Genomic DNA, 26327 nt, shown 5'->3' with positions numbered 1-26327 from the left:
CAATGATAATGGCGCCATTGACAAGTGAGGGTCTGAACAAGGTACACACTTAAGAGCTGAACTAGAGGAAATAAAAATGATGGCACAGCAGGCATTCAGAGGAGAATTCAACTGATGGGGCCTGAGAATGCATTTTCCAAACAGGCCCTTCTTAGGATAGCTCTGTGAAATTCAACCTTGTAGTAAAGGGTGTTTTACTGCGCACAGTTCTGTTGGAAAAAATGATGCCAACAAAACCAATACTTGATTAATAATGAAAAATGTGTTTATAGATAAACTCCATGTGTGCTCAGAGTGAGCTGTGGTTGAATAACTTCCATAGTTGGCAGAACACAGGGTGAGTTTACGTCAGTCACTCATTGATCTCATAGTTATTTTATGTACTTGTAAATGCAGCTGCTCATCCTGCACTTTTCTAGCTAAGTTCCAGCCCAGCCTCATCATGGACCAAGTGGCTTTGGACAGTTATTTAACCACCCAGAGCTTCTGTTTCTTCTGTTTTTGTAAAATGACAAGAGAGTAGACCAGTTCTCATCTCATGGCACATATGAACTAATTACTAAAATTCTGCAGCATGCTAAAAAATAATTTTTGCCAATCTGACAAAGAAAAAGTATAATTTTGATTTACAAACAAAAATAATAATAGTAATTATCGACCATTTTTGCTCCAAAGTGACTTTTAAAAAATCAGGTAACAAGAACTAACTATTCAGAGGCAACCTTATTATGCATTGTAACCAATAAGATGCAACTCTATTTTATGACCCAGTATACAGTGTGTCCGTAAAGTCATGGTGCACTTTTGACCAGTCACAGGAAAGCAACAAAAGACGATAGAAATGTGAGATCTGTACCAAATAAAAGGAAAACTCTCCCAGTTTCATACCTATTTAGTGCAGTTCAATGTGGGCTCACGCACAGATTTTTTAGGGCTCCTTAGGTAGCTATCCCGTATAGCCTCTACAGACTCATCACTGACTGATGGCCTACCAGAACGGGGTTTCTCCACCAAATTGTTGGTTTCCTTCAACTGCTTATCCCACCGAGTAGTGTTATTTCTATGTGGTGGTGCTTCGTTATAAACGCGCCGATATTCACATTGCACTTTGGTCGCGGATTCGAATTTAGTGAGCCACAGAACACACTGAACTTTCCTCTGTACCGTCCACATCTCGACTGGCATGGCCGTGGGCTACTCCACTGTATATATAGTGTTATGTCATCATCTGCGCATGTGCACATGCTGCCACATCATCCTACAGAAATTTTATTTTTAATTTTTTTTTTTTTTGTATTTTCTGAAGTTGGAAACAGGGAGGCAGTCAGACAGACTCCTGCATGTGCCCGACTGGGATCCATCCGGCATGCCCACCAGGGGGTGATGCTCTGCCCATCTGGGGCGTTGCTCTATTGCAACCAGAGCTATTCTAGTGCCTGAGGCAGAGGCCATAGAGCCATCCTCAGCGCCTGGGCCAACTTTGCTCCAATGGAGCCTTGGCTGCGGGAGGGAAAGAGACAGACAGAGAGGAAAGAGAGAGGGAGGTGTGGAGAAGCAGATGGGCGCTTCTCCTGTGTGCCTTGGCCGGGAATCGAACCCAGGACTCCTGCACGCCAGGCCGACGCTCTACCACTGAGCCAACCGGCCAGGGTATTGCACATTTTAAAGATTCTCGTGGCACACTGGTTGACAATCGCTGGAGTAGATGGATGTAAGTGTCTGAACGTTGGAAAGCTCTATACAAGTAGCAATTTCTTATTTCTCTTTGCCGCTGATTGTGGTGTCTCCCAACAAATGCCATAGAAATATTTGGAAGAGGCATGTCTTGGAATGCGCCTGCTTCCTGTCTTATATGTAGCGCCATGGCATGGCATTTTCTGCTGCATGTCTTGTTTCTTTTGAGTCAGATTGGAAGGAATTTGCCAAGATATTTGCCGGGGAATGTGTTGTGGAGCCTTTTGCGATCTGTTTATCCTCCAAGTTTATTATAATTCTTGTACTTGAGATAGTGAGTACTCTGTCTTACATAGGAAGCAGCATTTAGCTCGGAAGCTCTGCTTTGGTTTGTAATCGCCTACTTAGGTCTCCTGACAGTTTGGAAGTCTTGAAGAGCAACCCAAATGTATTATTTTCATCTGACTACGTTTATTTAGTGATGAAGGACACTTTATAGTAAGAGCATACGTTGAAAGCATTTATTGTTTAAAGACCAAGTACAAGATGAGAAAAAGGAAAGGTGGGACAATGCATTGCAAAGAGAAGAACCATGAAAAGCTTTATCTGTTTTAGATAATATGATAGAAAGTTGTAAGTCATAGCACTGGATTTGTGGGTGAGCAGTAGAAGAAATTAGTGTTATTAATGGATTAAATATGCTTCATAACACAGCAGGAACTGCAGGATACATAAAAACAGATGATTGGTCAGTCTCCAGCATTGTATATAGTTTATCTCCTTCACCCTGCTCAGCAGTCCTATGAGGTAGGTAATGCTATCTTCAGTTTCACAGGTTAGGAAACAGGCTCATTGTTGTAAGGAGCTTACCCATGGCCTCCAGCAAGTGGTGGAGCTGGACTTGAACTCATAATAGCCACAGACTGTTAGCTCCACAAATTTTTTTTCTCAGTGAATTTTGAAAAAATAAAATCTGTTGGAAATGGAACAGATCATTATCCAGCATGTAGCCAGGCGTCCCCAAACTATAGCCTGCGGGCCGCATGCGGCCCCCTGAGGCCATTCATCCAGCCCCCGCTGCACTTCCGGAAGGGGCATCTCTTTCATTGGTGGTCAGTGAGAGGAACACTGTATGTGGGGGCCCTTCAATGGTCTGAGGGACAGTGAACTGGCCCCCTGTGTAAAAAGTTTGGGGACCCCTGATAGACAGTAATTATTTTCTCGGTTAACACTAAGGAAAAAGAAGTAGCTTAGTAGACAAGAATGTTAAAAAATTATTTGGTGAGAGAAAAAAAGACTAAATGGCATTCTAAGAACAGAAAAGTGAATAAATATATATATATTTATATATATTATACCATTGTATATTATAACACACACACACACACACACACACACACACACACACACACACGGTAGAAAAGTGTAAGTTCCTGCAAACCACTGGTTCTCAAACTTGAGCATTTTTTTTTTTTTTTTTTTTTTTTTATTATTATTATTATTTTTTTTTTTTTCATTTTTCTGAAGCTGGAAACGGGGAGAGACAGTCAGACAGACTCCCGCATGCGCCCGACCGGGATCCACCCGGCACGCCCACCAGGGGCGGTGCTCTGCCCCCCAGGGGGCGGTGTTGAGCATTTTTTTAATAGGTCCCCAAGTGATGCTGGTGGCCCTGGGGCCACACTTGCAGACCGCTGCCTAAGACAGTGTGAGGAAGGTGGAGACATGGCCTATGTGTGAAGGGGTCTGGGCAGCAGCATTCAAGGTGCAGGGGAGAAGGGTGGAAGGGAAAAATCAGAGTGTTTCACAAGTGTGGCCAGGTCAAGTGCATGCTTTCTACTGTGCATTGTGGAAGACATGGCACTGAGGAAGGGTGCAGAACACTGTCCGTGAATGTTTTCAGGTATTGTGGCATCTAGAACACTGGCCTAGAGCAGGTGCTCAGTGATTGTCTGATGCATGAATGAGTGGACACATAGAAGAATGAGTTACGAACTCCCTATGTTAACACCACCCAGTAATTAATACAAGTACCTCCCATTCTTCTTAGGTCTCGTTCATGAAAACACTGAAAACGTTAACTTTTTGGTAAAGATAATGCTAATGTTTGGAAAACATTCTAGGATGTATAAAGGAGACAGGAAATTGTCCTTCTCCTCCTGTTCCTTTCCCCTGGTTTCTTTCCTCAGAGGCCAGTTGCTGTTAATGGTGTGTGTATGTGTGTGTGTGTGTGTGTGTGTGTGTGTGTATGTACATTTTTTTAAAACACAAAAGTAATAGTACTGATTTTTGTCCTTTACTTTTTTCATTTAACAGTATCTTTTGTTGATCATTTCATATTGTTTATACAAGGCTGACTCATTCTTTTTTAACTACTCATTTTACTTAAATTCCAAACTATGGAGATGGCATTATTTAAATAGCTCTCTATTAATGAACATTTAGATAACTTTCAGTCCTTTGACATGATTAAGAGTGTTACAGTGACTATCCTATGTACCAGTGATTTTCAATTGGTGTGTCACAAGAAAATTTAAAAGATGAGATACCTATTTAGTCAGGGGCACTGACTTCTTTTCCCTTAAATTGTCAAATTAAAAAAATGACAACAGCCAGCACAGCAAGAGCCGTCTGGTATGAATGAATCAAAATTATACCTATTTTTTTTGTCAGATCTGCAAAAAAATACATATTTTTTGGCATGCCTCAGAATTTTAGTAATTAGTTTATGTGCCATGAGATGAAAAAGGTTAAAAATCGCTGCTAGATACATTTGTAATTTGGTAAATATCCAGTTGCTTCCACAGTGGGTGAATTAGTTTAATTTCCCCCAACAATTTGAGAGAGAGCCCCTTTCCCTGTATTCTCAAAAAAATGTTTTATGAAATTTTTTCTTTGTCAATTTGATTGATAATAATGGTATTGTAGTTTTTTATTCATATTTTTCTCACTGTGAGTGAATTTATACATTTTTCCTTGTGTTTATGTCACTTGTATTTCTTTTTCTGTGAACAGCATGCTCACATCTGTCCTTTGCTCACTTTTCAGTTGCTTTTGTTTTCTTATTGTATCTTAGAAGCCCTTAATATATTATAGAAATTGGCCCTTTGTTACATGTTATGCAAATTTTTTTTTTTACCATTTTGTCATTTATCTTTTAATTTTCTTTCCAGCAAACAGTTGTGATTTTATAATTGTGCATATGAAGTAAATTTAAAATTGTTGCCTGCACTGTTTTTTTCTCCACAGGCTTTATTAATATTTGGGATATGAGGATTGGGAAGTACCCTATTCACCGCTTTGAGCACGATGCAAGAATCCAGGCCCTGGCCGTCAGCCGGGAGGACATGACTGTAGCCACGGCGTCTGCTTTTGATGTTGTGATGCTGTACCCTGATGAGGAGGGATATTGGCAGATCAGTGCAGAATTTGAAGTTCAGAAACTGGTGAGCTTGTAGTCTGGTCATTTTATTTCTCATTCTTAGAACCTCCAAATCTAATACAAACAATTGGTAATGATGTGGGCAGCTCCCGTTCCCTCAGGACTCCCTGTGGGTCTCGCATCCATAAATTTCACTACAACCTTGAGAAACAGGTACTATCATTTCCTCTGTTTACCAAGAAGCCAGTGCAAACTCAGAGCAGTGAATGGACCTGCCCCCGTCTCAGAGCCAAGAAGTTGTGATTCAGGCCACAGGGCTGACATCAAGGCTTGAGTTTCTCACTGCTTTTCACATGAACAGGATGTCCACCCCTGGAAACGCTAAGGTCGGCTTCTGGCCTAATACAGAGTGAAAATGAGTTCAGTGGAATCATCTCTGTTTATGGCAAGTGAAGGGAGGTTTCCATCTCAACTTCCTTTGTCCCAAGATTTTCTCACCTGGAATTCAGAGTAACTCAGTGGAAATAGGTTTAAGCCAGTGTTGTTTCTGTATCCATGTCCCGGGGTCACATGTGACGCCAAGCTGGCCTTCAGGAGTTCTTCCGTGGGGCTTGTTTCTGAGCTTAGCTGCACCCGCCTCCATGTTGGGGTAGTAAGAAATGGCTTGGTGGTAAGCAGGAAGAGCTCAAATCTGTCTGCTGAATTTGGGGTTGACTGAAATAGACTTGATTTTACACCAGTAGAAAAGTGAGCAGAAGAGCCAACATTGATAATAGGTTGATGGCCTGACTTGGATCAAACCCTGCTCCTCCCCCTTTTCCTGCTGGTGGAAACCTTGTTAGGCTTGAATAACTAAAAAGCACAGTGTTCCTGCTTCACCTCCATAAGCTTTTTGGGCCTTTAATGATCGTGTCTCTGCAGTTTGGGTTTAGTGTCCCCCACAACTGCCTGAGGCAGTTTTCCCATCTTGGGTTTTATTAGAAACATGTGAAAGTACAATATTTACTTGTTTTCAAAACTACCGTCGTGCTTGTTATCTGGTCTCTGACTAAAGAACACTGTAGACCGGTAATAATTATGTGAACTCAGACTTCCTTATGACGTGTGTCCCTCTGTGACATGTAAATCCTGCCTTGGCAGGACGGTGGTACCCTGGCATGCACTGCAAGCTTTCTGAAGTAGTTTTACAGCTCCCGGCAAATGGCACCACCTCTGTCAAGCCGAGGATCTCGGTCTGTCCAGAATCCAACACTGAGATGAAATTAAATGGCTAGACTGAGGATGTCAATTTTAGTAAAATAAGAAATGATTTTTAGAATAGAGAGAGTAAGCAAGCGGGAGGCCTGCATTAGAACACTTTTTATGTGATGTTCCTCACCCTGAACGCATTGTCACAGGAAAGGCACCTGGTGGCCCGTGGAGCCGGGCACTTGTCTTCTCCAGCTCCCTGAACTGCAGGGGCAGTGTTCCGCATTTGCAGTGTTAGCCCCGAGACCCATCCTTTGTGACGGGGCCTTAGGTGCCGGCAGGTGTGGGGCCACCACTCACACCGGTGAGCCCCAGGGTTAGTAGAGTCCCCCAGGTGTTTCCTCTGTCTCTAGCTCCTCTGGACAGGCCTCAGGATTCGAGCTTTGGCCCTCGTTTGGCCGACTTCAGGGCAGTGCTGTCCTGTTAGACCGCAGGTTTTCATAACCACACAGTGTGGCCTGCCTCCTTCTGCTCTCAGAGTTTACTCGAGGAGGTGGGAATCTGGTCAACTGCACTGGGGAAATAGGCCACTTAGGGACCCAGAAGGGCAAATTATTCTTGCAGGGACCTCCCCATATACATGCAGATCGAAGGAAGGGCCTGGTCCTGTGGTGGCATATGAATGCTGTTGGTCGTGACCATCCTACCCTGGAGGACTCTGAGACCAGAGATAGCAGACAACTCAGATACTTTTCACCTCTTGGCAGCACATTTTGGGTATTTATACAGCTGTTAAAATGTGATTTTTGCTCATTTGGAACTGAATGAATTCTATTCCATTTGTGGTAAAAAAAAAAAAAAATTATTGACTAGTAGTTGTATCTGCATGGTTCAGAATGTAAAAGACTCAGTTTACAGTGAGAAATGTCACTTCCACCCTACTCCTCAGTTCATTTCCCTCTTTGAAAGTAGCCGTGCTTAGAAGATTGATGCATGTACACGCAAGTGCATCACGTGCTTCCTCCGTCCACCTTGACACACGTGAGTGCAGAATCCTGTGCCCTGGCTTCCTTGCTTTCCCCTGGATTTACCTTAGAGGCTTTCCCCTGGATTTACCTTAGAGGCGACCCCACGCATATCAGCTCATAAAGAATGTCATCACGCCACTTCCTGTGACTGCATAGTATTAATGCATAGGTGGACTGTAAGTTATTTAATTAATCTCTTAGTAGCACATGTTTAGCTTTTTCCTGATTTTAGTGATGACAAAGTAATGCTATAGCAAGTAATGGTACACATCGTTTTGTATAAATATGAGTTTTATTTGTAAGTAAAGTCCTAGAAGTGACCTGCTGGGTCAGAGCACAGGTGCATTTGACATTGTGATAAGTGTCGCCCTTTGCCCGTCCTTTTCTGTGGGGTTGTTGGTGAACTCATTGACGAGTAGGAGGAACTGTTATCTTTTTGACCAAGTGAGGATGAATTATAGTTGGAAAGTGAAGGACTAAACACCTTTTATTCTTTTCTAGGTTGACTACCTTGAAATAGTTCCAGATACTGGAAGGTACCCTGTGGCAGTGGCCACTGCTGGAGACCTTGTATACCTGCTAAAGGCTGACGACTCTTCCAGAACCCTCCATTATGTCTACGGCCAGCCCGTCACCTGTCTCGACGTCTCAGCCAGCCAGGCTGCTTTCGGAGTGAAGAGTCTGGGATGGGTGCACGAAGGAAACAAGGTACCAAAGAGCGGGACGCGCAGTTAACGAAACAGAGCATCCGGTTTTAATTTTTAGAAGGCAATTAAAAAAATTAAAGCTCTAATATATATATTAGGGAGATATATATTTAGCATGGTAAAAAAAATTCAAGCACTTGAAAAGGTTTTGGAATGAAAAGTAATTGTTTACTTTCTCCTTTCCCCTGGCCCCACTCCACAGGAGAGACTATTAATAGTTTCTAATAGGTATTCATCTAGAAAAACATTCGTGCATTTATACATTAAAAATCATATCTTTGTAGAAAAAAAGTTGCATCAAAGTTTACATTCTTACCAACATAAAAGTACCTCTGACACTCTGAGCAAGAAACAAAGAGAAAAGTTTTTTGTTGAAATTCTTTGCATGATAACTACATTTCATCACTATCCAGCCTTTTACTATCTTGACGGTAGGCCAAATACTCAGTCTTAAAAGTCTTAAAGCTGATTTATGGAAGCCGCTTTCTCCTCCAGTCAAACCAGGGGAGAGAGAGATCAGGTTTTGTTTTTCCTCCAATCTGCCTGCTCTTGACCCTGCTGGCAGTGGTGTGACTGACCCCGGGGCAGAAACTTCTCTGAGCCCTTGGTTCCCCTGACCGCATCCTTCTTCTGAGAAGTCCCTTCTCCACATGGCCGTGTTGTTAACTGGAGAAGCACCAGGCTCTGGCCGCACACGTTCCGGTCCCAGCCCTAAGACTGACTGCCCTGTGTGGGCCTTAGCAGGTTGCTTCCCTCTCATCATGCCTCAGTTTCCTCACTTGTGAAAGGGGGTTCATGACCGGACCTACTTCATAGAATGGCCGATTGAATGAAAAGGGTACATGAAGCTTCAAGCAAAGAGCCTGGCGTGTGACAGTTAACTAGCATTGTGTGCGTCCTCTTATTTCTGCCACTCATCGTTCAAGTCTGGCCTTTGGTTGATTTTTATACCCTGTTTCCCCTAACGTAAAAGTCACCTGTAAGGTCAGGCTTCACTTATCTAGGTGCTTGCTGGTTTTGCAACTTAGTAAGTACTCAGAGAATTGAAGCATCCTGGGCCCCAATTATGTACCGATAAAGCATTAGAAAATTCATGTGGCTCACTGTAATCTCACCGTGAGAAGGGACTCCCTCTGTGCTTAAAGCAGGCGGTCCTGTTGGAGCACATTCAGAATATGTTAGCTGGAAAGTCTGCACAAGTAACTCCTGTGTTTTGTCTTCCTGGGAAGTGGGGGGAGGGGGCAGCAATTGGTTTCCTAAGGCAGTTTCCTTTCTCAGGCTTTGCAAAAACTTTTTTTTCTGATCCCTGGTGAGCTCATTTGTTGAGAGAAGAAAGACTGCATACTTGCTTTCTAATTTTTCATCCATTACACTTTCGAGCTTGGGTTATCTCGTTTATTTCTCAAGTTCTTAGTGTAGTGAGATATATTTAATACTAGCCTGGTGTAAATGTTTCATATTTTCAATGAATTTTTCATCTGGCAGGTCCTATTTCCCTTTGACTTATCCAAGTAGAATTTATTTCTATACAGTTATATATTTTGATATAATCATAATGGATATATTTGTGAAACCAGTTAAAGGGACAGATCAGCACAAAATGAGCATCCTTTAGATATTGGATATACAGGCACTTTTTTGGATGCCTCTGAAAATTTCCAACTCAATTAAAAGCATTAATTATTAGAACCTGCTGGCTAATACCCTAATTTTATGAAGATTCATTTAAAAAAGTTAAAGCCCCTCAAATAACTTGTTACTGGTATTTTTCATTAGAATTTTAAAATTGAGTGGAAGTAAATTTGCTACAAGAAGGGGTTGAAGTATCCTTTGAAATCTGACAGCAGTTAGTCACCCAAATATTTTGTAAGTCCAGCAGCAAGCCTTCGAACACTTGTAGGTATGTGGCTGATTGTTGTTAGCGCTAACTTGATGTTTTCCCAACATGAGTGCCACCCACTCGAACGTGAGGGAAGCCAGGCTTCTATCTGTGCAACTTTCCTTATTTTTGCAGAGGCAGGACTTTTCCTCCGATTATGTTTAATAAATAGATTTCTGCTTCTTCAGAAAAACCCTGCATTTTTAAGAAGTGTAATCGTTGTGCAACATCTCTGAATTAAGCCATGTCATCTTGCTTCTGTCCTATAATGTAATATCCTAACTCCCAAATAATTTCGTGTGCAGATCTCGGCATCACTTAGCTTGTGAATGCCCTGTTTTGGCTGTGTTTGTGCTTCGGCTTGGCAGCCTGTGTCCCGGCACATTTTATTAGGCTGGTGTGAGACTGTTAGCAGTAGCGTTTGCCTGGGGCTGCATCTGCATGGGGGTTTGTGTCTGCGCCTCTGGCCTTATAACTCGGAATCAGATGAAGGCTTATGAGGAGAGTTGGGTTTATCTTTGTTTGTACCTGATGCAGAACTGGGGTTCAGCTGTGGTCCGTTATTGATTAACTGTGATAAAAGCAGACAGTGAAGTCCAAATGTTGATCTAGAATGCATTTGAGTCGGGAACTGAAATTTCCCTAACCTGTAGAGGCAGGTACTCCAGAGGTGATGTGTTTGTGTGGTTGGAAACTATCTTTGCCCCAAACGATGATCACGTTAGCATTTTTATAGGTACCACTGCTGTCTGAGCATCAAATAGTACTGGTTCAAATCTATCCATTCACAGATCTAGCCAGCCCATTGTGTATTCATCACAGATAGTCACAGAGCACCAGTTGTGTTCCTGGCACTGGACTGTGAAACAGCCTTATGCACAGATTTCAACAAACTGGTACTTGTCAAGTAATCCAGCTCTGTTAATAAACAGTTTTCTAAGGAAATGTAGCAAAACGTATCTATTTAACCTTAAGAAAAGGCTTATGAATACAGCTGGTTTAATCATTTCCAGCTCCCTGAGGAAGGAGCGGCGAGAATCTGTGCTCTGCACGTCTTGCATTGCTTATGGCGCAGAGAGCCCCAGACTTGAATTTCAGAGGCCACAATGAGGGACTGCATTTGGAATTGCCAGTGTGTTCATTGCCCAAGTCAAGTAATAAAAAAAATGGCTATTGTCTATGTCTACTCTTTGTTAAAATATCAGATCTTTAGACATCTTTTAAAAGTACTTTTAAATGAGGCAATGCCTTCACCTGATTCAGAAATCAAAAGTTATGAAAAGGAAGGGGTGTAGTGGAATGACCTCCACACACCTGTCAGCCCTCCATCTGGTTTGTTTGCCTGCAGCGAGTTCACTGTCGCCAGTTTCTTGCGTATTTTCCCAGAGACATTCATGTACATGAAAGCAGGTCATCCAGACGTGCCCTCAACCCCCTCTTTCTAAAAAATATAAATGGTTGTAGGAAAAAATATACATATATATAAATGGTAAAATACTATATTATTGTTGTGCACCTTGCTTTTTCCTGCAACAAAATCTCTTAAAGATAATTTTATCATTTCTTATGATATAATAAACAATTCCCTGGTGTTTGTTGGTTTTAGGCTCTGTTTTTCTGCAACTTTATGGTACTGCAGCTTGTGTGGGTATACCTTAATTCGTCTAATCCCCTATTGACGCGTGGCTTGTGGCCTTTTGCTGCTGTGAACAAGGCTTGGGCCACATGAATGTATTTGTAGGGTTAGCTCCTCCAAGTAGACTTGCTGGGTCACAGGGTGCGTGCCTTTATAACTCATAGTTATTGCCCCGCTAGACGGTATCCCTTAGAAAGCGGCAGATGGCCGTGCAGCTCATTCTCCTAGCAGTTCCTTGACATCTTTTTTCTCACAGGCTTTACAGAAAGATCTCAACAGAATGAGGTCAGAAGGAATATACAGAGATCTGTCTTGTCCTCCTCTTCATTAAATTATTTTGTAACTCTCTACTTTTAGAATGAATGGCTTTAGCTAGAAGCAGTACAGTGGGACCCACAGCCCTCTTGGGCCACCGTTCGGTTGGAAAGAGCTGTAACATGTGCTGATGTGTTTCTTCTCAGCTTATTTGCTACCATTTGAGGGAGAGGCTATGGTTCTTTTAAGATGGTAGCTGACCTGAACTCTTTTCTATAAAATGAGGAGGGTTAGAAACACGGCCTTTGGACTTCTGTCCAGCATCTGTGTTTTTTTAATTTGGGATGAAGTGATTAGGTGGTTTCAGCCTTTTCCTTGACCCGTGCAGTTGTCTTGAGCTGCTCCCCCATTGGAAGTGGCTGGGTAGCTGAAGGCTCCTGAAATGGGCTGAGGAGTCCATCGTTTCTTTCCTAACAAGGTCTCCCTCCGGGCCATGCTGATTGCTGGCCGAAATGTTCGGGCAGAGACTGAGATCTTTTTCATCACTGCCTGTGTCTTGCCAGGCAAGGGGTATGTGGTGAGAAGGGCTTCTCAGAGGTCTTTGACTTTCAGGTGAAAATGGACACTTACACGTTTTGCTGGTGTGTTCTTGGGTTCTTGACCTCAGTGGCGTAAATGGCCTTAGAGGTAGCTGTTGCTGAGTGCGTGTGATTGAAGAAAGCACGCTTTACGGCAGTGCCCTGGCCCTGTTCCCTCACTACACTTCAGTGCAGAGGTCAGTGTCAGCCCCGTTGTAGGCCTGTGTGCCCAAACAGCCCTTCCAGATGTGTTTCTGTGTCTTACATTTTCTGGGACTCTGTCAAAAATACTTCCACCCATGAAAATGTGTGTATAATACCATATCATCTTTATTAATTCTTTTGCTCCCTGAATTAAATTTTCTCTCTGAGGGTAGAGGGTTAGAAGATAGAATTGCCTCATTTCTAAGAGCATTATGTTGACAGCGAGTCTCATGCCCCATAAAGGAAGAGAGAGACCCACTTAGGGCTCTTAGCATCATTCTATGTGTTTGGACATGTTTCCTAATTTAGTTCTGAAGTACTTGGCATTCAGCGGCAGGTTGTATTAAGCGGCACGCGGCGCGCATCCTAATCAGGGAGATGCAAGTGAAGTAATCCTGAAGGCTGGGATGTGTTTGACAAGGACGCTGGTTTGGCGCTGCTGCCTCAGCTTACATCACGCTGGAGAATAATTGCTAATGTCTCTTACGATAATCATTCCCTTCACATGGACGTGTAAAGACTCTGGATTGGTTGCTTGCACTCGTCACGAGTTGAACTATCTGTCTGGGAGAATGCTGGGAATCAGACACACAGAGCTCCCGGATTCTGACCACACTCTCCCATGCCTACCCCAGAACATGCAGCCCATCTCTGCTTTGTTCAAGGTTCCATCCCTGAGAAAAGTTAAAGACTTGGTCTTTTACAAGCAGGATGAATACTTTAAAATTGAAATTTCAGAGTAAATGTCTCATTTCCCTTTCACTTTAAACCTTGAAAATGATTTATCTTTCTTCTTGGGGAAGTGTAGGAAAATCATTCCTGGAGACCAGTTTTCAAGGTTGTTGAGTGATGTTGACTACCAGAAGGATTCATTTTTGTTGCCTAGGTTACTGTCATTGGTAATGACTGTTTATTGAACACGTGCTATATGCTAGATTTCTGATGGCACTGGAAGCACAGGCATGAATCAAGCATGACATCTGCCTCGGGGCTTACTGCCCGTATTCCTTATCAGCAGCTCAGCAATGGAGGGGTGACTTTCTCCACATTGACATGGGCATCAGGTCCTAGGGAGACCTTCACATGGGATTTGCTGAATTCCAAAGTGATGAGAAATTATACAGATACACAGATGGATTGCACATTCAAATGTGTTTTATCCATATTTTAGTAGTAAAATGATATCAGTAATTGATTCAGTTGTTAGTGTAATTTCATAATACATGAAATTGTCCTTACATGCTGGAAGAATGCTGAAGCAGCTCTCGGGGCCCTGGGGTTTCTCAGGGCAGACAGGAAGCCTCTGACCTGCACAAGCATGCTGGCGATTCTGTGGGAAGCACTTCTTGGAATGCTGCTGCTGCTGCTGCTGCTATGGACTACGCTAGGACTGCTTTAGGAGGCCCAGTGACCCTGCCCCACTCCTGGGTGGGAGTGCTGGCCTTACAGAAAGTAAATAAGGAGGGAAGAGTATTTTCCGCTAAGTCAGGGTGGTGGTATATAGCCATGGGGGATTGAGCCAGATAAGCCTTTGGCAAGTTACTTACATGGGACAGGAAGGTCATGTGCTTGTTAGATACTGAGCTCCTCTACCTCCTCATCCCCACCAGCTTTGGGTCAGGGTGGAGTTCATCAGGAAAGCCTGGGTGAGAGGGCAGTTCAGGCAGAGGAAGTAGGCTTGGAGGAGGGGGTCTGGGGGGCCAGCAAGCAGCACTAGAGTGATCCAGGCTGGCTGGAGCACAGGTACCGTCGGCTAGTGGGGGAACTTGGCTCAAGTCATTTGTGTAGTAATAGCAGTCTGTGGGTCTTCACCAGCTTCCTTTCCCCAAGATTTGTTTTGAAAGAATGCATTTGGGACAGAAAGGGACAGGCCAATTGAGCTTTTGCAGAACCAGTGCAGTAAGTTAATGTGATTGCTGAGTCACTTGGTGTAATGGCCTTTGCGACATGAAGCCTTCCATGGAGAGGGCTGGCTCTGGATCCTAAATATCTTTTGTCTTCTTTCATGCTTGCACAGTTTTTATATACCAGTGCCACTTGTATCATTTTCTAATTTTCTAAAATATTGATCAATGTTCTTGAAGTTCTGAGCAACCTCACAAGACTATTATTACGTTGAAATATATGCTGACCATTTCCTTTCTCTTGTCTTTTGAATTAAGCTTAGAACTTATTTAGGGCCTAATTTTTCTAACGGCTTTCTGACTATTTATATGTACTTTCCATCCTGGTTTACCGTTTCACTCCCATGGGAGACCGTGAACTTGGGGCTAATCCTTGCTTTAATTTCATTTTATGGATAGTCGTGGCTTTGGTTTCTTCCTGCCAGATGAGTCCGGGGGCCAAGCAGTGGGTAGGTTTGTCAGAAGGGTTAAAGTCAGTTTGTTTTTTAGATAATGAAGATCAAGGGGAGGGCTGTTGGAAAGGTTTGCCTTTGCTCTGTAAGAAGAACAGTGACACTGTAGAATGGGGTGCGTTTAGGTCTGTATCCAGGCAGCGTTGACCGCTCTGCTCGGATTGGTGGTGGGGGGGGAGCTCACAGAGGATGAACCGAGTATTTCAGACATTTTACTATTTTCAAATACACGTCATGGCTTAAACTAGGCTAATGAAATGTTACAAAGTAGAGAACTTTTGCTTTTCTTCAATATGGAGATGAGTATGATTTATTCATTTCCTCAGCACTTCCATCCACCTCCTGCAAAGCCCCGTGTTAGACAGTGGGTTTGTAATTAACATCAATTATTGAGTTGCGGATGAGTTCTTCTAATGGACGCAAAGTCACTCTTTTAAGCATCATCTCAGGGTGTTATTAATTTGTAAGTCAGGCTTTGTAGATAGGCAGAAGGAAACTCGGGCTCGGTACATTGGAAGGCTCACATTCCAGATTCAGGGACTTGCGGGGAGTGATGAGGTTTGCAGTGTCAGACTGCTGCCAGGCATCGTGGGGACTGGGCCGTGTACAGAAGGCAGCCCTGCTGTGACCTGGGTCCCAGCCTCTGCCCACCTCCTGCTCCAGAACAGTCCATTGATGTGAGACCCACCGACTGCACCCAGACCGAATTCAGTACACAGATTGCTTTGGATCTTTCTGGGTTAGGACCTGTGGCCCAGTCTCCACCTGCTCGCCTAGGGGGCCTCTGTGCTGTGACGTTTCCTTAAGGTGTGACCTCTTGTCTCATGTTCACAGTAAGTTTTAAAATATCTATGGAAAATGACATGGAAATAATTCTTCCCCAGCCCCCTTCCCTTTCCCCACCTTTGCTGTCTTTTTACCACCTGTGCCTTCCTCGTGGTCTATTTCCAGTTTCATCAGAGCAGTGGCTGCATGCGGGGGACGGTGAGTGGGGCCCTGGACCCACCTGCCTGGCCTCAAGACCAGGGGCGTTGGGCTCTGACTCTCCGGCCCTCCTCGCTCTGGCCCCCTCTCTCTGGCCCCCTGCTCCCCCCGGGCCGGCATGGTCCAGAACATGCCTCATTCATCCCTGACTGGTATGCACTCCCTCTTCCCTCCTGTCTTTCCTGGTCCTGGCAGGAAAGGCCCATCCAGGTCCTTTTGTCAGAAGGAGCCTTCCCAACTGTTCTGCTCTCAGTCACACACCCCCCCCCCCCCGCCGCCCCAGCTCCACAGTCCGCAGGCCCTACCTCCTATGTTACTGGGGTAATATGAGGCCAGTTTCGTAAAATCATTTAAGCCTCAGTGTCTGTAATCATAAATAATAGACAGAAGTATTCATCCATCTTCCTCTTGGTTGTGAGAATCAAATGGAATGTATTCTGGAAGGATGTGGGTGAAAGGCAGGTCATGTATATTCACAACAGCCACTATGAGGGTGTTCTTTCTGCGCAGAGCACTGGCAAGCATGTCGGTGCAGGACAGCCGTGCACCGCATAGCGGGGCTGAGGGGCGTGATGCCCCAGGGCACGAAGGGGAGCTTGCCCTACACCAGAGGCCTTGTTCACTGTCGTCTGTCAGCTGTCACTTGTTTTAGTGACCTGGTTTTAACCACATTCTGCCTATCTATCCACTTCTAAGCCTTTGTCTAGTCAAATTTGGGGCCAAACTAACAGTTGCCAGGCTAGTCAATAGAAAATTGATACCAAGCCAGTGTAATACCCTGAATTTCATACAGATATCTCTGTGACACAGTGCCTCACTTGTTATATTTTCATTTAAAAAATAATATCCAAGTTGCCTTTACTTTTTCAAGAATTTCATAGTTTGCAGCCTAAGTCTTCCTTCCAATGTAAAATAGATTTAATAATAACATTTCTTCTCCTGGGGGCTGTGATTAGTTACATGTCGTTAATATTTGTGATGTGCTTTGAAAGTGTCCCTGCTCTTTATTATGGTGAGGCCTGTTGGGTGCATAAAAGGCGGCTGTGAGGATTTTCAGCTTCAGTCACACATTTACATAATAATTATAATCTCTTCATTGGACTAAATGCTCCAACCGTGAACACTTCCTGTTCACTTTATGTATCCGTGAACCAGTTCTTTGTGGTCATGGCTCTTTCCCTTATGCTAGTGCTAGGATAGAGACCGTCTCCGGAGATCCTCGAAGCAGAGCAGAGTGTGTTCTCACTCTGCAACGTGGACCTGCCTTCCATGATTGCTTCCAGCACCTGTGGACACGGGGGGTTGGGGGTGGGACTGTGTTTTCCCTGCATTTTCACTGGGGAGAACTCTTGTTCTCGGGTTTCTTTCAGGCTTAGGTCACAATAGGTGTTGGTTTGGCCTCGCTCTGGTCCTTTGTAGACATCTGCCCACATCACAAAGCCCCTGCGTTTGGCACAGTCGCGGTGATTGGCAGTGCCTTCCCGGGCACAGTCCAGTCCTGGAACAGCGGGGGTTGCAGGTGCATTGGCACGTGGTGGGGAGCGCACACGGGCCTTGCCTACCCGGCGCCTGGCGACGCTCAGCAACACCGTCCCATCCCTGAAATATCTTGGCCTCCTGGGCTTGTCACTCCAATTAAAACTTAAACATGAAAGCAGCCTGGGCTGCTTTTCCCTTTGTGCTGCACCGAGTGTGCACGGTGCCAGAGCATGTCATGGAAACTGCTGGGGGCGCTCTGCGGCGGGGTCTGGCTTGTCAGGGGGCCATCTCTTCAGGCTTGCGTCGTGCTGGTTGCTGCTGCTAAGTGCACCTGAGAGGCAAGCTTTTGTTTGCCAACAGAAAGTCACCTTTGGGATGGTGGTGAAAGTCATTTTCCACATGTTCGCAGATACACCCGTTACCAGGCCTCCCGCTCTGACTTATCTCTGGCAGGGACTTACAAAATAGTCTCCCTGGCTGATTGTCAAAAATTACATCATATCGGAGTAAACTGCTTTTAAATCAGACATCCATTATTCATGTATATTAACTGCTTTTTTATTTTTTTATTGGCTGTTTTGTGGATGATTTACTCTTCTCACTAGCTCCCCCCTTCCCAAATGTCTGTCTTTCTCATTCTTTCTTTTTTAAATCTTAGCTCATCTGTGAATTTATAGGGGCTGTTCACTTATCTTTCTTTGCATATGAACATCAATACATGGATCCTGCATTTTTTTGTAGTAAAAATTTTGACCAGATTTTGTGGACCATATTTATGTTGGGTCAGATGGCAATTTGGATTGTTTACATGACTAAATTCTACCCCAAACATGGGAGGTCTTTTTCTTTTGTATCTTTTATTTATTTTTAAATTTTTATTTTAATTTATTGTGTTTACATAGATTCTAGTGCATTTATTTTTTAAAATGAGCATTATTTGTCTTGTATTTCAAGATCTGTACTAACTGAGCTTCTGAAATAGCTACATATGTCGCTGTTGGTAGAAAGCAGGTTGACTTAATGTGTTCATCTGTATGCGTGGAGCGTGTCTTTACTGTAAAGCGCTTGTATCATTCGCCTGTAATTGATGGATACAGGCAGAGACGTGTAGCATTTATTCATTCTTTCATCAGATATATACTGGGTCCCTTCTATGTGCCAAGCACAGTACAGGTGTCCAGGGAAGCCTCTGTTCATTCCCACCCATAATGCTGGCGGATCCCCCGTGCACCTGGCGTCCTGTGGTTGTGGTACATCGCCCCGAGTCAGGGCACTTGACTGTTTGGAATTATAAGGGCTAGATACAGTTTGTTCTGTTTACTTAACCCCAAAACAGCATTGTTGTTGTTGTATATAATCAGTATTTGTATACTTTCATGCACATTTATATGAATCTTTGCTTACTATTCCCTTCAGCATCTCAGACCTTTTTCTTCTAGAATGATTTTCTGTCTTCCAAGTATGTCCTTTCGAAGTTCCTTTAGTGAGGGTCTCTGCCACAAGGGTTCTCCGTGTTTTAATACAAAGGAAGATTTTCATTCCACCCTCATTCTAAGGTAGTTTACCTAGTGCTTTGTAATTCTAGGCGGACAGTTATTTTCTCTCAGCCCTCTGCAGAGGCTATTGGTGTGACTTCCATTGAGGCCACTGAAAAATTAGCTGGTGGTCTCATTGTCATTTCCGTCTAGGACTCTCTTTCTCCCTTTGGCTGCTTTAAGGTCTCTTCCTTGTCTTTAATTTTTTGGGGTTTCACTCGGATGTCTCTAGGTGTGGGTTTAGTTTTATTTTTCCTGTTTGGGATTTCTTATGCTTCCTCCCTTTAGTTGTAGAGATTTCTCAGCCGCTGAAATTTTCCTCCTCGTTTTCCCTACTCTTTTTTGTCTGGACTCAGGGTGGAAGTGTGTTAGACCCACATGTGTCTCCTCCGTGCTGTCCACAGCTCATTCAGACCTTCCTTCTCCGTCCCTGTGCTGCCTTCTGAGAAACTGCTTAATACCTATCTTCCAGTTAGCAAGATTCACTCTTTACTCTGTTTAATTACTTGTTTAATTAACTGACTCATTGACTTTTTAATTTTTATTTTATTTATTTATTATTATTTTTTTTCTGAAGCTGGAAACGGGGAGAGACAATCAGACAGACTCCCGCATGCGCCCGACCGGGATCCACCCGGCACGCCCACCAGGGGCGATGCTCTGCCCACCAGGGGGCGATGCTCTGCCCCTCCGGGGCGTCGCTCTGCCGTGACCAGAGCCACTCTAGCGCCTGGGGCAGAGGCCAAGGAGCCATCCCCAGTGCCCGGGCCATCTTTGCTTTAATGGAGCCTTGGCTGCGGGAGGGGAAGAGAGAGACAGAGAGGAAGGAGGGGGGGTGGAGAAGCAAATGGGCGCTTCTCCTATGTGCCCTGGCCGGGAATCGAACCCAGGTCCCCCGGCACGCCGGGCCGACGCTCTACCGCTGAGCCAACCGGCCAGGGCGACTTTTTAATTTTTAGAAGTCTGTTTTCCAAAGTTGCTTATTCAGTTTTTGGCTTTTGACCCCAGCTCTCTTTTTATTTCTGCAAACATTTTCCTTACCTGATACCCTTTTAAGTCAATTTCTTCTGTTTTCTGCCTGTCACTTTCAGTGAGTCGTTTCTTTCTGTATTATTTGGACATGTGTTTTATTGCTCACACTTGGCTGATTTTGAGTTGTAGATCTCCTGCGGGGCCTGGGTCTTCCTCCTGAGAATACCACTGCCAGGTACTTGAGGGCATGTTACCAACCTGAAAATGCTTTAATTACTAGGCATGGGGGACTTGGGCCTTGCAGGTAGTATAAATTCACCCTCTGCACCTGAGCGAGGGCAGATTTGTGCTTGCACACCACCCTTGGCTGGGCCTGGGGCAGCCTGTTTCCAGGTGAGCTGTCTTTTGCCAGTGAGCAGACTTGGCCCTGGCTTGCTTCTTACCAAGCGTGCCTAGACAAACAAGGGCCCAGCTCTGTGCGGAGGCCTCAGTTCTGGTGGTCCACCGGGTGCTGGCTAGAACCTTTGCCCCTGCTTCCCAGGTCTCTAGGCTTCTCACCCTGGCAAATGTCCCCAGAGTGGCCCTGGCATGAGAGCTCACTTCCCTTTCTGAGTTTAGTATTCCTCATTTTGGGCTCCTCAGAACTTTTCTGATTTCTTAGAAGTTAAACAGATAGGTTGGAGGAGTGTTTATTAATAGATTGACTCATAACTAACATTTTTGGTGTTTTAATACAGGAGGGGTTTCCAGACATTCTAGTCTGCCATATTGTCAGAACTGGATACGGTTTGGGGGTTCTAGAATCTAGATTTAGATTCTAGAATGAGATGTTTGGAAGGTCCTTCTGCTTTGATTAGGATGAAGTGGTTCTTTTGGACAAGCCAGCAGCCAGATTAGACATCCAGAAATGGGGGAAAGGTGTTAAACAAAAAACGGAATGAGTATTGTGTGCTAGACTGTGGTAAGTTCTGTGTTTGCCTGGTAATGTATACCAGTCAGTCTGTATGCTGAGCATCTGGCACATGCTGGGTCCTTAATCAGAGCTGTAGGGATGAGTGGTCGAGTTTCTTTCCCAGGGAACTTGTAGTAGAAGTCTAGGACAGTGTTTTACAGCATGTGTGGGGCCCAGCTCTGTGCACCTCGGCCAATCTGCTAAGCTTACAGTTTCCCCGGTGTCTCTCTTCCCCCCGAGCATGTGAGAACCAGGTCTGTGAAAAAGCGGGGGAAGTGAATGCACAGTCTGCTAGGGCACCTTGGAAAACACCAGAGGAAATATGTGGCCATGAAACCTTCAGCACTGGCAAGGGGCAGCGAGCTCTGTGTGCCCAGGGCCCAGTGAGAACACCAGCTAAACTCCGTGGCAGACAGGGAGAGTGTGGGGGTTGTTTGCTCCACGATTTCTGGCTTCCGTGTGTGTGTGTGTGTGTGTGTGTGTGTGTGTGTGTGACAGACAGAGATAGGGACAGACAGGAAGAGAGATAAGAAGCATCAATTCTTCGTTGTGGTACCTTAGTTGTTCATTGATTGCTTTATCATATGTGTCTTGACCGGGGGACTATAGCAGACTGAGTAACCCCTTGCTCAACCCAGCGACCTTGGGCTGAAGCTGGTGAGCCCTGCTCAAACCAGATGAGCCCGCGCTCAAGCTGGTGACCTTGAGGTTTCAAAACTGGGTTCTCCGCGTCCTACCTAGTTCGACGCTCTATCCACTGTACCACCACCTGGTCAGGCGACTCTGGCTTCTTATCATGGTCTTTCCCCCTCAGAAGAGCAGAGTATGTGTGTTAGTGATGACAGTGGGCTAATGGGGGTCAAAAAAGAGCATAGGGGACTTGTTCCTCTCCAAGACCTCAGGCATGTCTCCCAGGCCATTCCCTTTTGTTCTGCCTCTGCCCAGCACAGCTGTCCTGGTCCTGCACTCTGTTACTTCCTCCCCTTTTTAATGGCAGCAGGCAAGTTAGCTTTAACTCACAAAGCATTTTATTTATTTATTTATTTTTTTGTATTTTTCCAAAGTGAAAAGTGGGGGGCGGCAGATAGACTCCTGCATGTGCCTGACTAGGATCCACCCGGCATGCCCATCAGGGGGCGATGCTCTGCCCATCTGGGGTGTTGCTTCGCTGTAATCGGAGCCATTCTAGTGCCTGAGGCAGAGGCCATGGAGCCATCCTCAGTGCCCGGGCCAACTTTGCTCCAATGGAGTCTTGGCAGCTGGAGGGGAAGAGAGAGACAGAGAGGAAGGAGAGGGGGAAGGAGGGAGAAGCAGATGGGCGCTTCTCCTGTGCCCTGGCCGGAAATTAAACCTGGGACTTCTACACGCTGGGCGGATGTTCTACCTCTGAGCCAACCAGCCACAGCCTTATTTATTTATTTATTTATTTATTTATTTATTATATTTTTTTATTGATGAGTTTTTTTTTGTTTGTTTGTTTGTTTTTTTGTATTTTTCTGAAGCTGGAAACGAGGAGAGACAGTCAGACAGACTCCCGCATGCGCCCAACCGGGATCCACCCGGCACGCCCACCAGGGGCGACGCTCTGCCCACCAGGGGGCGATGCTCTGCCCCTCCGGGGCATCGCTCTGCCGCGACCAGAGCCACTCTAGCGCCTGGGGCAGAGGCCAAGGAGCCATCCCCAGCGCCCGGGCCATCTTTGCTCCAATGGAGCCTTGGCTGCAGGAGGGGAAGAGAGAGACAGAGAGGAAGGAGGGGGGGTGGGGGTGGAGAAGCAAATGGGCGCTTCTCCTATGTGCCCTGGCCGGGAATCGAACCCGGGTCCCCCGCACGCCAGGCTGATGCTCTACCGCTGAGCCAACCGGCCAGGGCCGGCCTTATTTATTTTTAAAATTTTCTATTGATTTGAGAAAGAGAGAAGCATCAACTTGTTTCATTTAGCTGTGAAATCATTGGTTCCTTCTCATATGTGCCCTGACCAGAGATCGAACCCACGGCCTGGGTGTGCTGGGATGATGCTGTATCTACTGAGCCACCTGGCCAGGGCCCACAAAGCCTTTTTAAATGCTGTGTCTTGTAAGGAAGCCTTCTGACCACTTCTCACCCCTTTGGAAGGGCAGCACTGGGATTCTTAGGAGGTGAGCAGCTGCTCAGGTTGATACTACAGCTGGTGCAATGCCTTTGGCAGATAAACAAGTATGAGGAAGACTAGTTTTGTGAATTTGACCAAAGAAAACAGAAACAGAGTTCCTTTCCCCATTCATCAGTATGTGAGTGAAAGTCTAGGGTCACAAGGCTCTGTGACCCCTTCCTGGTGCTCCCTGTATGCAGGCGGTTCCACGTGAATGACGAGGGAAACCCCCTAGCGTTAGGAAGTGTTGGCTGTGCCGCCGCCAGCTCCCCTGGGTGAGGGAAGATGTGGGCCTGCCTTCAGCTCACCACAGTGCAGGGACAGCAGCACTTCTCTGCTCTTCCTTTATGGGTTGGTTGGACAGCCAGTCCTGGGCACATGGAATGGTCTGGGTCAGTGGTTCAGGTCCCACCTGGAGGTCTAGGGCTTGCCGGCACTGGGGCAGTGGCCGGTGCTCCATGATGATGGGCCTGTGGCCACTACCTCCTTCCTGACTCCACGTGGCCAGCCAGCCCTGCTGTTTACACCACCAGCTGCTAGGGCATAGCTGTAAGGTGGGTCTCCTCAGAGAGGCGAGTCCCAGGTACAGGGAAGCAGGACAGCTGGTGGCTGTGCACCAGCTGGCGAAGAGGTGAGGCTGCTGCACGTCACCCGCCATCCCGGTTGTTCCAGGGCCTGCTGCACGGAAGATGATCAATAAGTATTGTTAACTAGCTGGTGTATGACTTACAGCATTATTAATTTTGCCTAAAAATTAGAAACAACCCAAAGTCCATCAGTATGGAATGATATATCCATAGAGAATTCTATGCCACCATTAAAAAACAAGTCTTACCTATAGGTTTTGACAAGGAACGAACTCTCCTGTTATTTACTAGGGAAACCAAATTGAAGAATAATAATCCCATTCATAGAAAAAGAATAATTTTACACACAAATATGGGGAAAGGGGGGAGACAGAGGTGTATAGAAAAAGTCTAGCAGTGTATACACTAAACTGTTCAAGTGGTGATTTCTGAGAGATGGAGATACAGGAGGCCACCACTTCTGTTATATAACTCCATTATGTTAGATGAACTTGGACAAAATCAGAAGGATTCTAAGACTAGGATTTACGAAATTACTTTACAATCTCAAAGAAGACTGAAAAACAGAACGGACGTTCTGCTAACATTCTTTTCGGACAATGCTGGCCTCTCCCAGGTGCCCTCAAGGTCTGCAGGGAAGGCCGCCCAGAATGCACACACTGCATCTCTGTAGTTATCTTTGCAAAATATAGGCCTATCTTAACCTGGTTTAATTGTTATAGAAACTCTTAGAGAAACGTCTGACTCCTATAAAAATTGGCCCTATAACCACTATTTAAGCCCTTTTGTAATACCCACTTGGTACTTAAAAGAAAAATCCCCAGCAACAGCTATTGATTTGGCGGTCACATTAGCACAGAGTATCTTCTCCACGATTTTAGCTCTGGGTAGTTTTTCCCTTCCTTCTAGCATATCCATACACCTCTGAGAGCGAGTCAAGTGGCCATGGATTGAGACTCGCCCAACTAGGGCAATAAAGAGAAAAATTAGTCTAATGCATGGTCTTAACAAGAGGGAGAGTGTGAGCATGAATAATTAATCTCACTAGTCTCTGGCAATCAGATAAAATGAAGTCCCATTTGCTCAACCTTATTAAAAGAGAGAGAGCACGGGAGGGAGGGCGGGGGCAATGGTAAAGGTCGTTAAGGGACTTATAACAGGGAAAGAACCGCCTCTGAGATGGGTAATGTGTTTTCTAATCTCTGTGGTCTTTAACTAAACGTAATGATGAAGGTACTCTTCAGATAGTTCTGATTCATTGAATTATTAAACATTTTAGAAAATTTTTGACTCCTGATGACTAATTTAGATGTCTTGATGCAGAGCCTTTTTGGAGAGGTATGAGATCTCACTGTATCCCTCAGAAATGGTCCATCCATTTGTCAAGAAAGAATTCTAGAAAAAATAAAGAATAGAAACTAACTCAATGTCAGATTTTCATTCTTTTTTTTTTTTTTTTTAATTTATTTTATTTTATTTTACAGAGACAGAGAGTCAGAGAGGAATAGACAGGGACAGACAGACAGGAACAGAGAGATGAGAAGCATCAATCATTAGTTTTTCATTGCGTGTTGTGACACCTTAGTTGTTCATTGATTGCCTTCTCATACGTGCCTTGACCGCAGGCCTTCAGCAGACTGAGTAACCCCTCGCTCAAGCTGGCGACCTCGGGGTCTCGAACCTGGGTCTTCCACATCCCAGTCCGACGCTCTATCCACTGCGCCACTGCCCGGTCAGGCCAGATTTTCATTCTTATATTTACCATTTTATATTTCAAAGGCCTACCTTCCTGCTATAGAAGTTGAAGTATTCATCTTAAATTTAATTTTACTTTTAAAAGTTTTTTTTATTGATCGATTTTCAAGAGACAGAGGAAAGCAGAGAGAAAGAGGCATTTGTTTGTTGTTCCACCGAGTTGTGCACTCTCTGGTCACTTCCCGTGTGTGCCCTGACCAGGGAGCAAACCCCAATCTCGGTGTTTCGAGATGCACTCTAACCAACGGAGCTAACTCACCAGGGCAGAAGTTGAAATATTTTAAAAACAAGAAGTTATTGAATCCAAGAACCCTGTTGAAAACCCTATAATAAATGTAAAATACTGCCTTTATGACAGTCCATGAGGTTCCTGTTTTTAATTTTTCTCCCACCAGTAGCTGACTTTATGTAATTTTTAAGGTAGTCTCTGTAGATAGAAGATTTGATCAATTCTGTGTTCTTACCTGGAAGAATCACCTTATTTTGGATATTTTAGAATTATTGAAATTTTCTTGGAAACTTATTTTCAACTGCTTGAAAATAAAAATAAAATTTAGCTTGCTCTGTATAATCTTTATGGATTAAAAGGGCATTTTAAAATTTGAAATTGCCTTCTTTCGGGTGCTATTAGCAATAGTTAGTTAATATCATAGCATTGCTTGGACCACTAGGAATTTTCAAAGGTTTACTTGTTAGAAATATGTGCTGACAATGAGATAGATGGAGTTCAAGATGGAGACAATTAACTTCTCAAAGCTAAAATAAGAACCTGTGTACTAATACTTGATAAATAAATAGGTTGATAAGAAAAAGAAAGCACGTTTTCGTATGTGTAGTAAGAGAGGAGACTCTCCCTACAAAACATTAATAAAACTTTGAATTCAGTGATTAATTTTAACCCTGTGATCAATAGAACAGAATGTGTGCACAGAACTCCGTCACTAAGGTGGCTCTGAAACTGTGAATTTGGGGGCAAGAACTGTGTCCTCAATACTTACAATAGTGACTGACTCATAGCAAGCATTTAATGTTGAGTTGAATTATT

At 44.5% G+C, this 26327-nt stretch overlaps 1 protein-coding gene across 1 annotated transcript in view; it reads left to right on the top strand.

Moving 5' to 3' along the window:
• FBXW8 (F-box and WD repeat domain containing 8) overlaps positions 1 to 26327 on the top strand; it is a 107747-nt gene that overhangs the window by 59808 nt on the left and 21612 nt on the right. Inside the window, exons 6-7 of the mRNA XM_066370821.1 lie at positions 4924 to 5120; positions 7774 to 7980. Of these exons, the coding sequence (XP_066226918.1) occupies positions 4924 to 5120; positions 7774 to 7980 (404 nt within the window). The remainder of the gene's footprint in view (positions 1 to 4923; positions 5121 to 7773; positions 7981 to 26327) is intronic.

The sequence above is a fragment of the Saccopteryx leptura genome, chromosome 2, assembly GCF_036850995.1.
Source record: "Saccopteryx leptura isolate mSacLep1 chromosome 2, mSacLep1_pri_phased_curated, whole genome shotgun sequence".
Taxonomy (NCBI): domain Eukaryota; kingdom Metazoa; phylum Chordata; class Mammalia; order Chiroptera; family Emballonuridae; genus Saccopteryx; species Saccopteryx leptura.
Note: the sequence above shows the minus strand (reverse complement) of the source record. Positions and strands in the feature narration are given on the sequence as shown.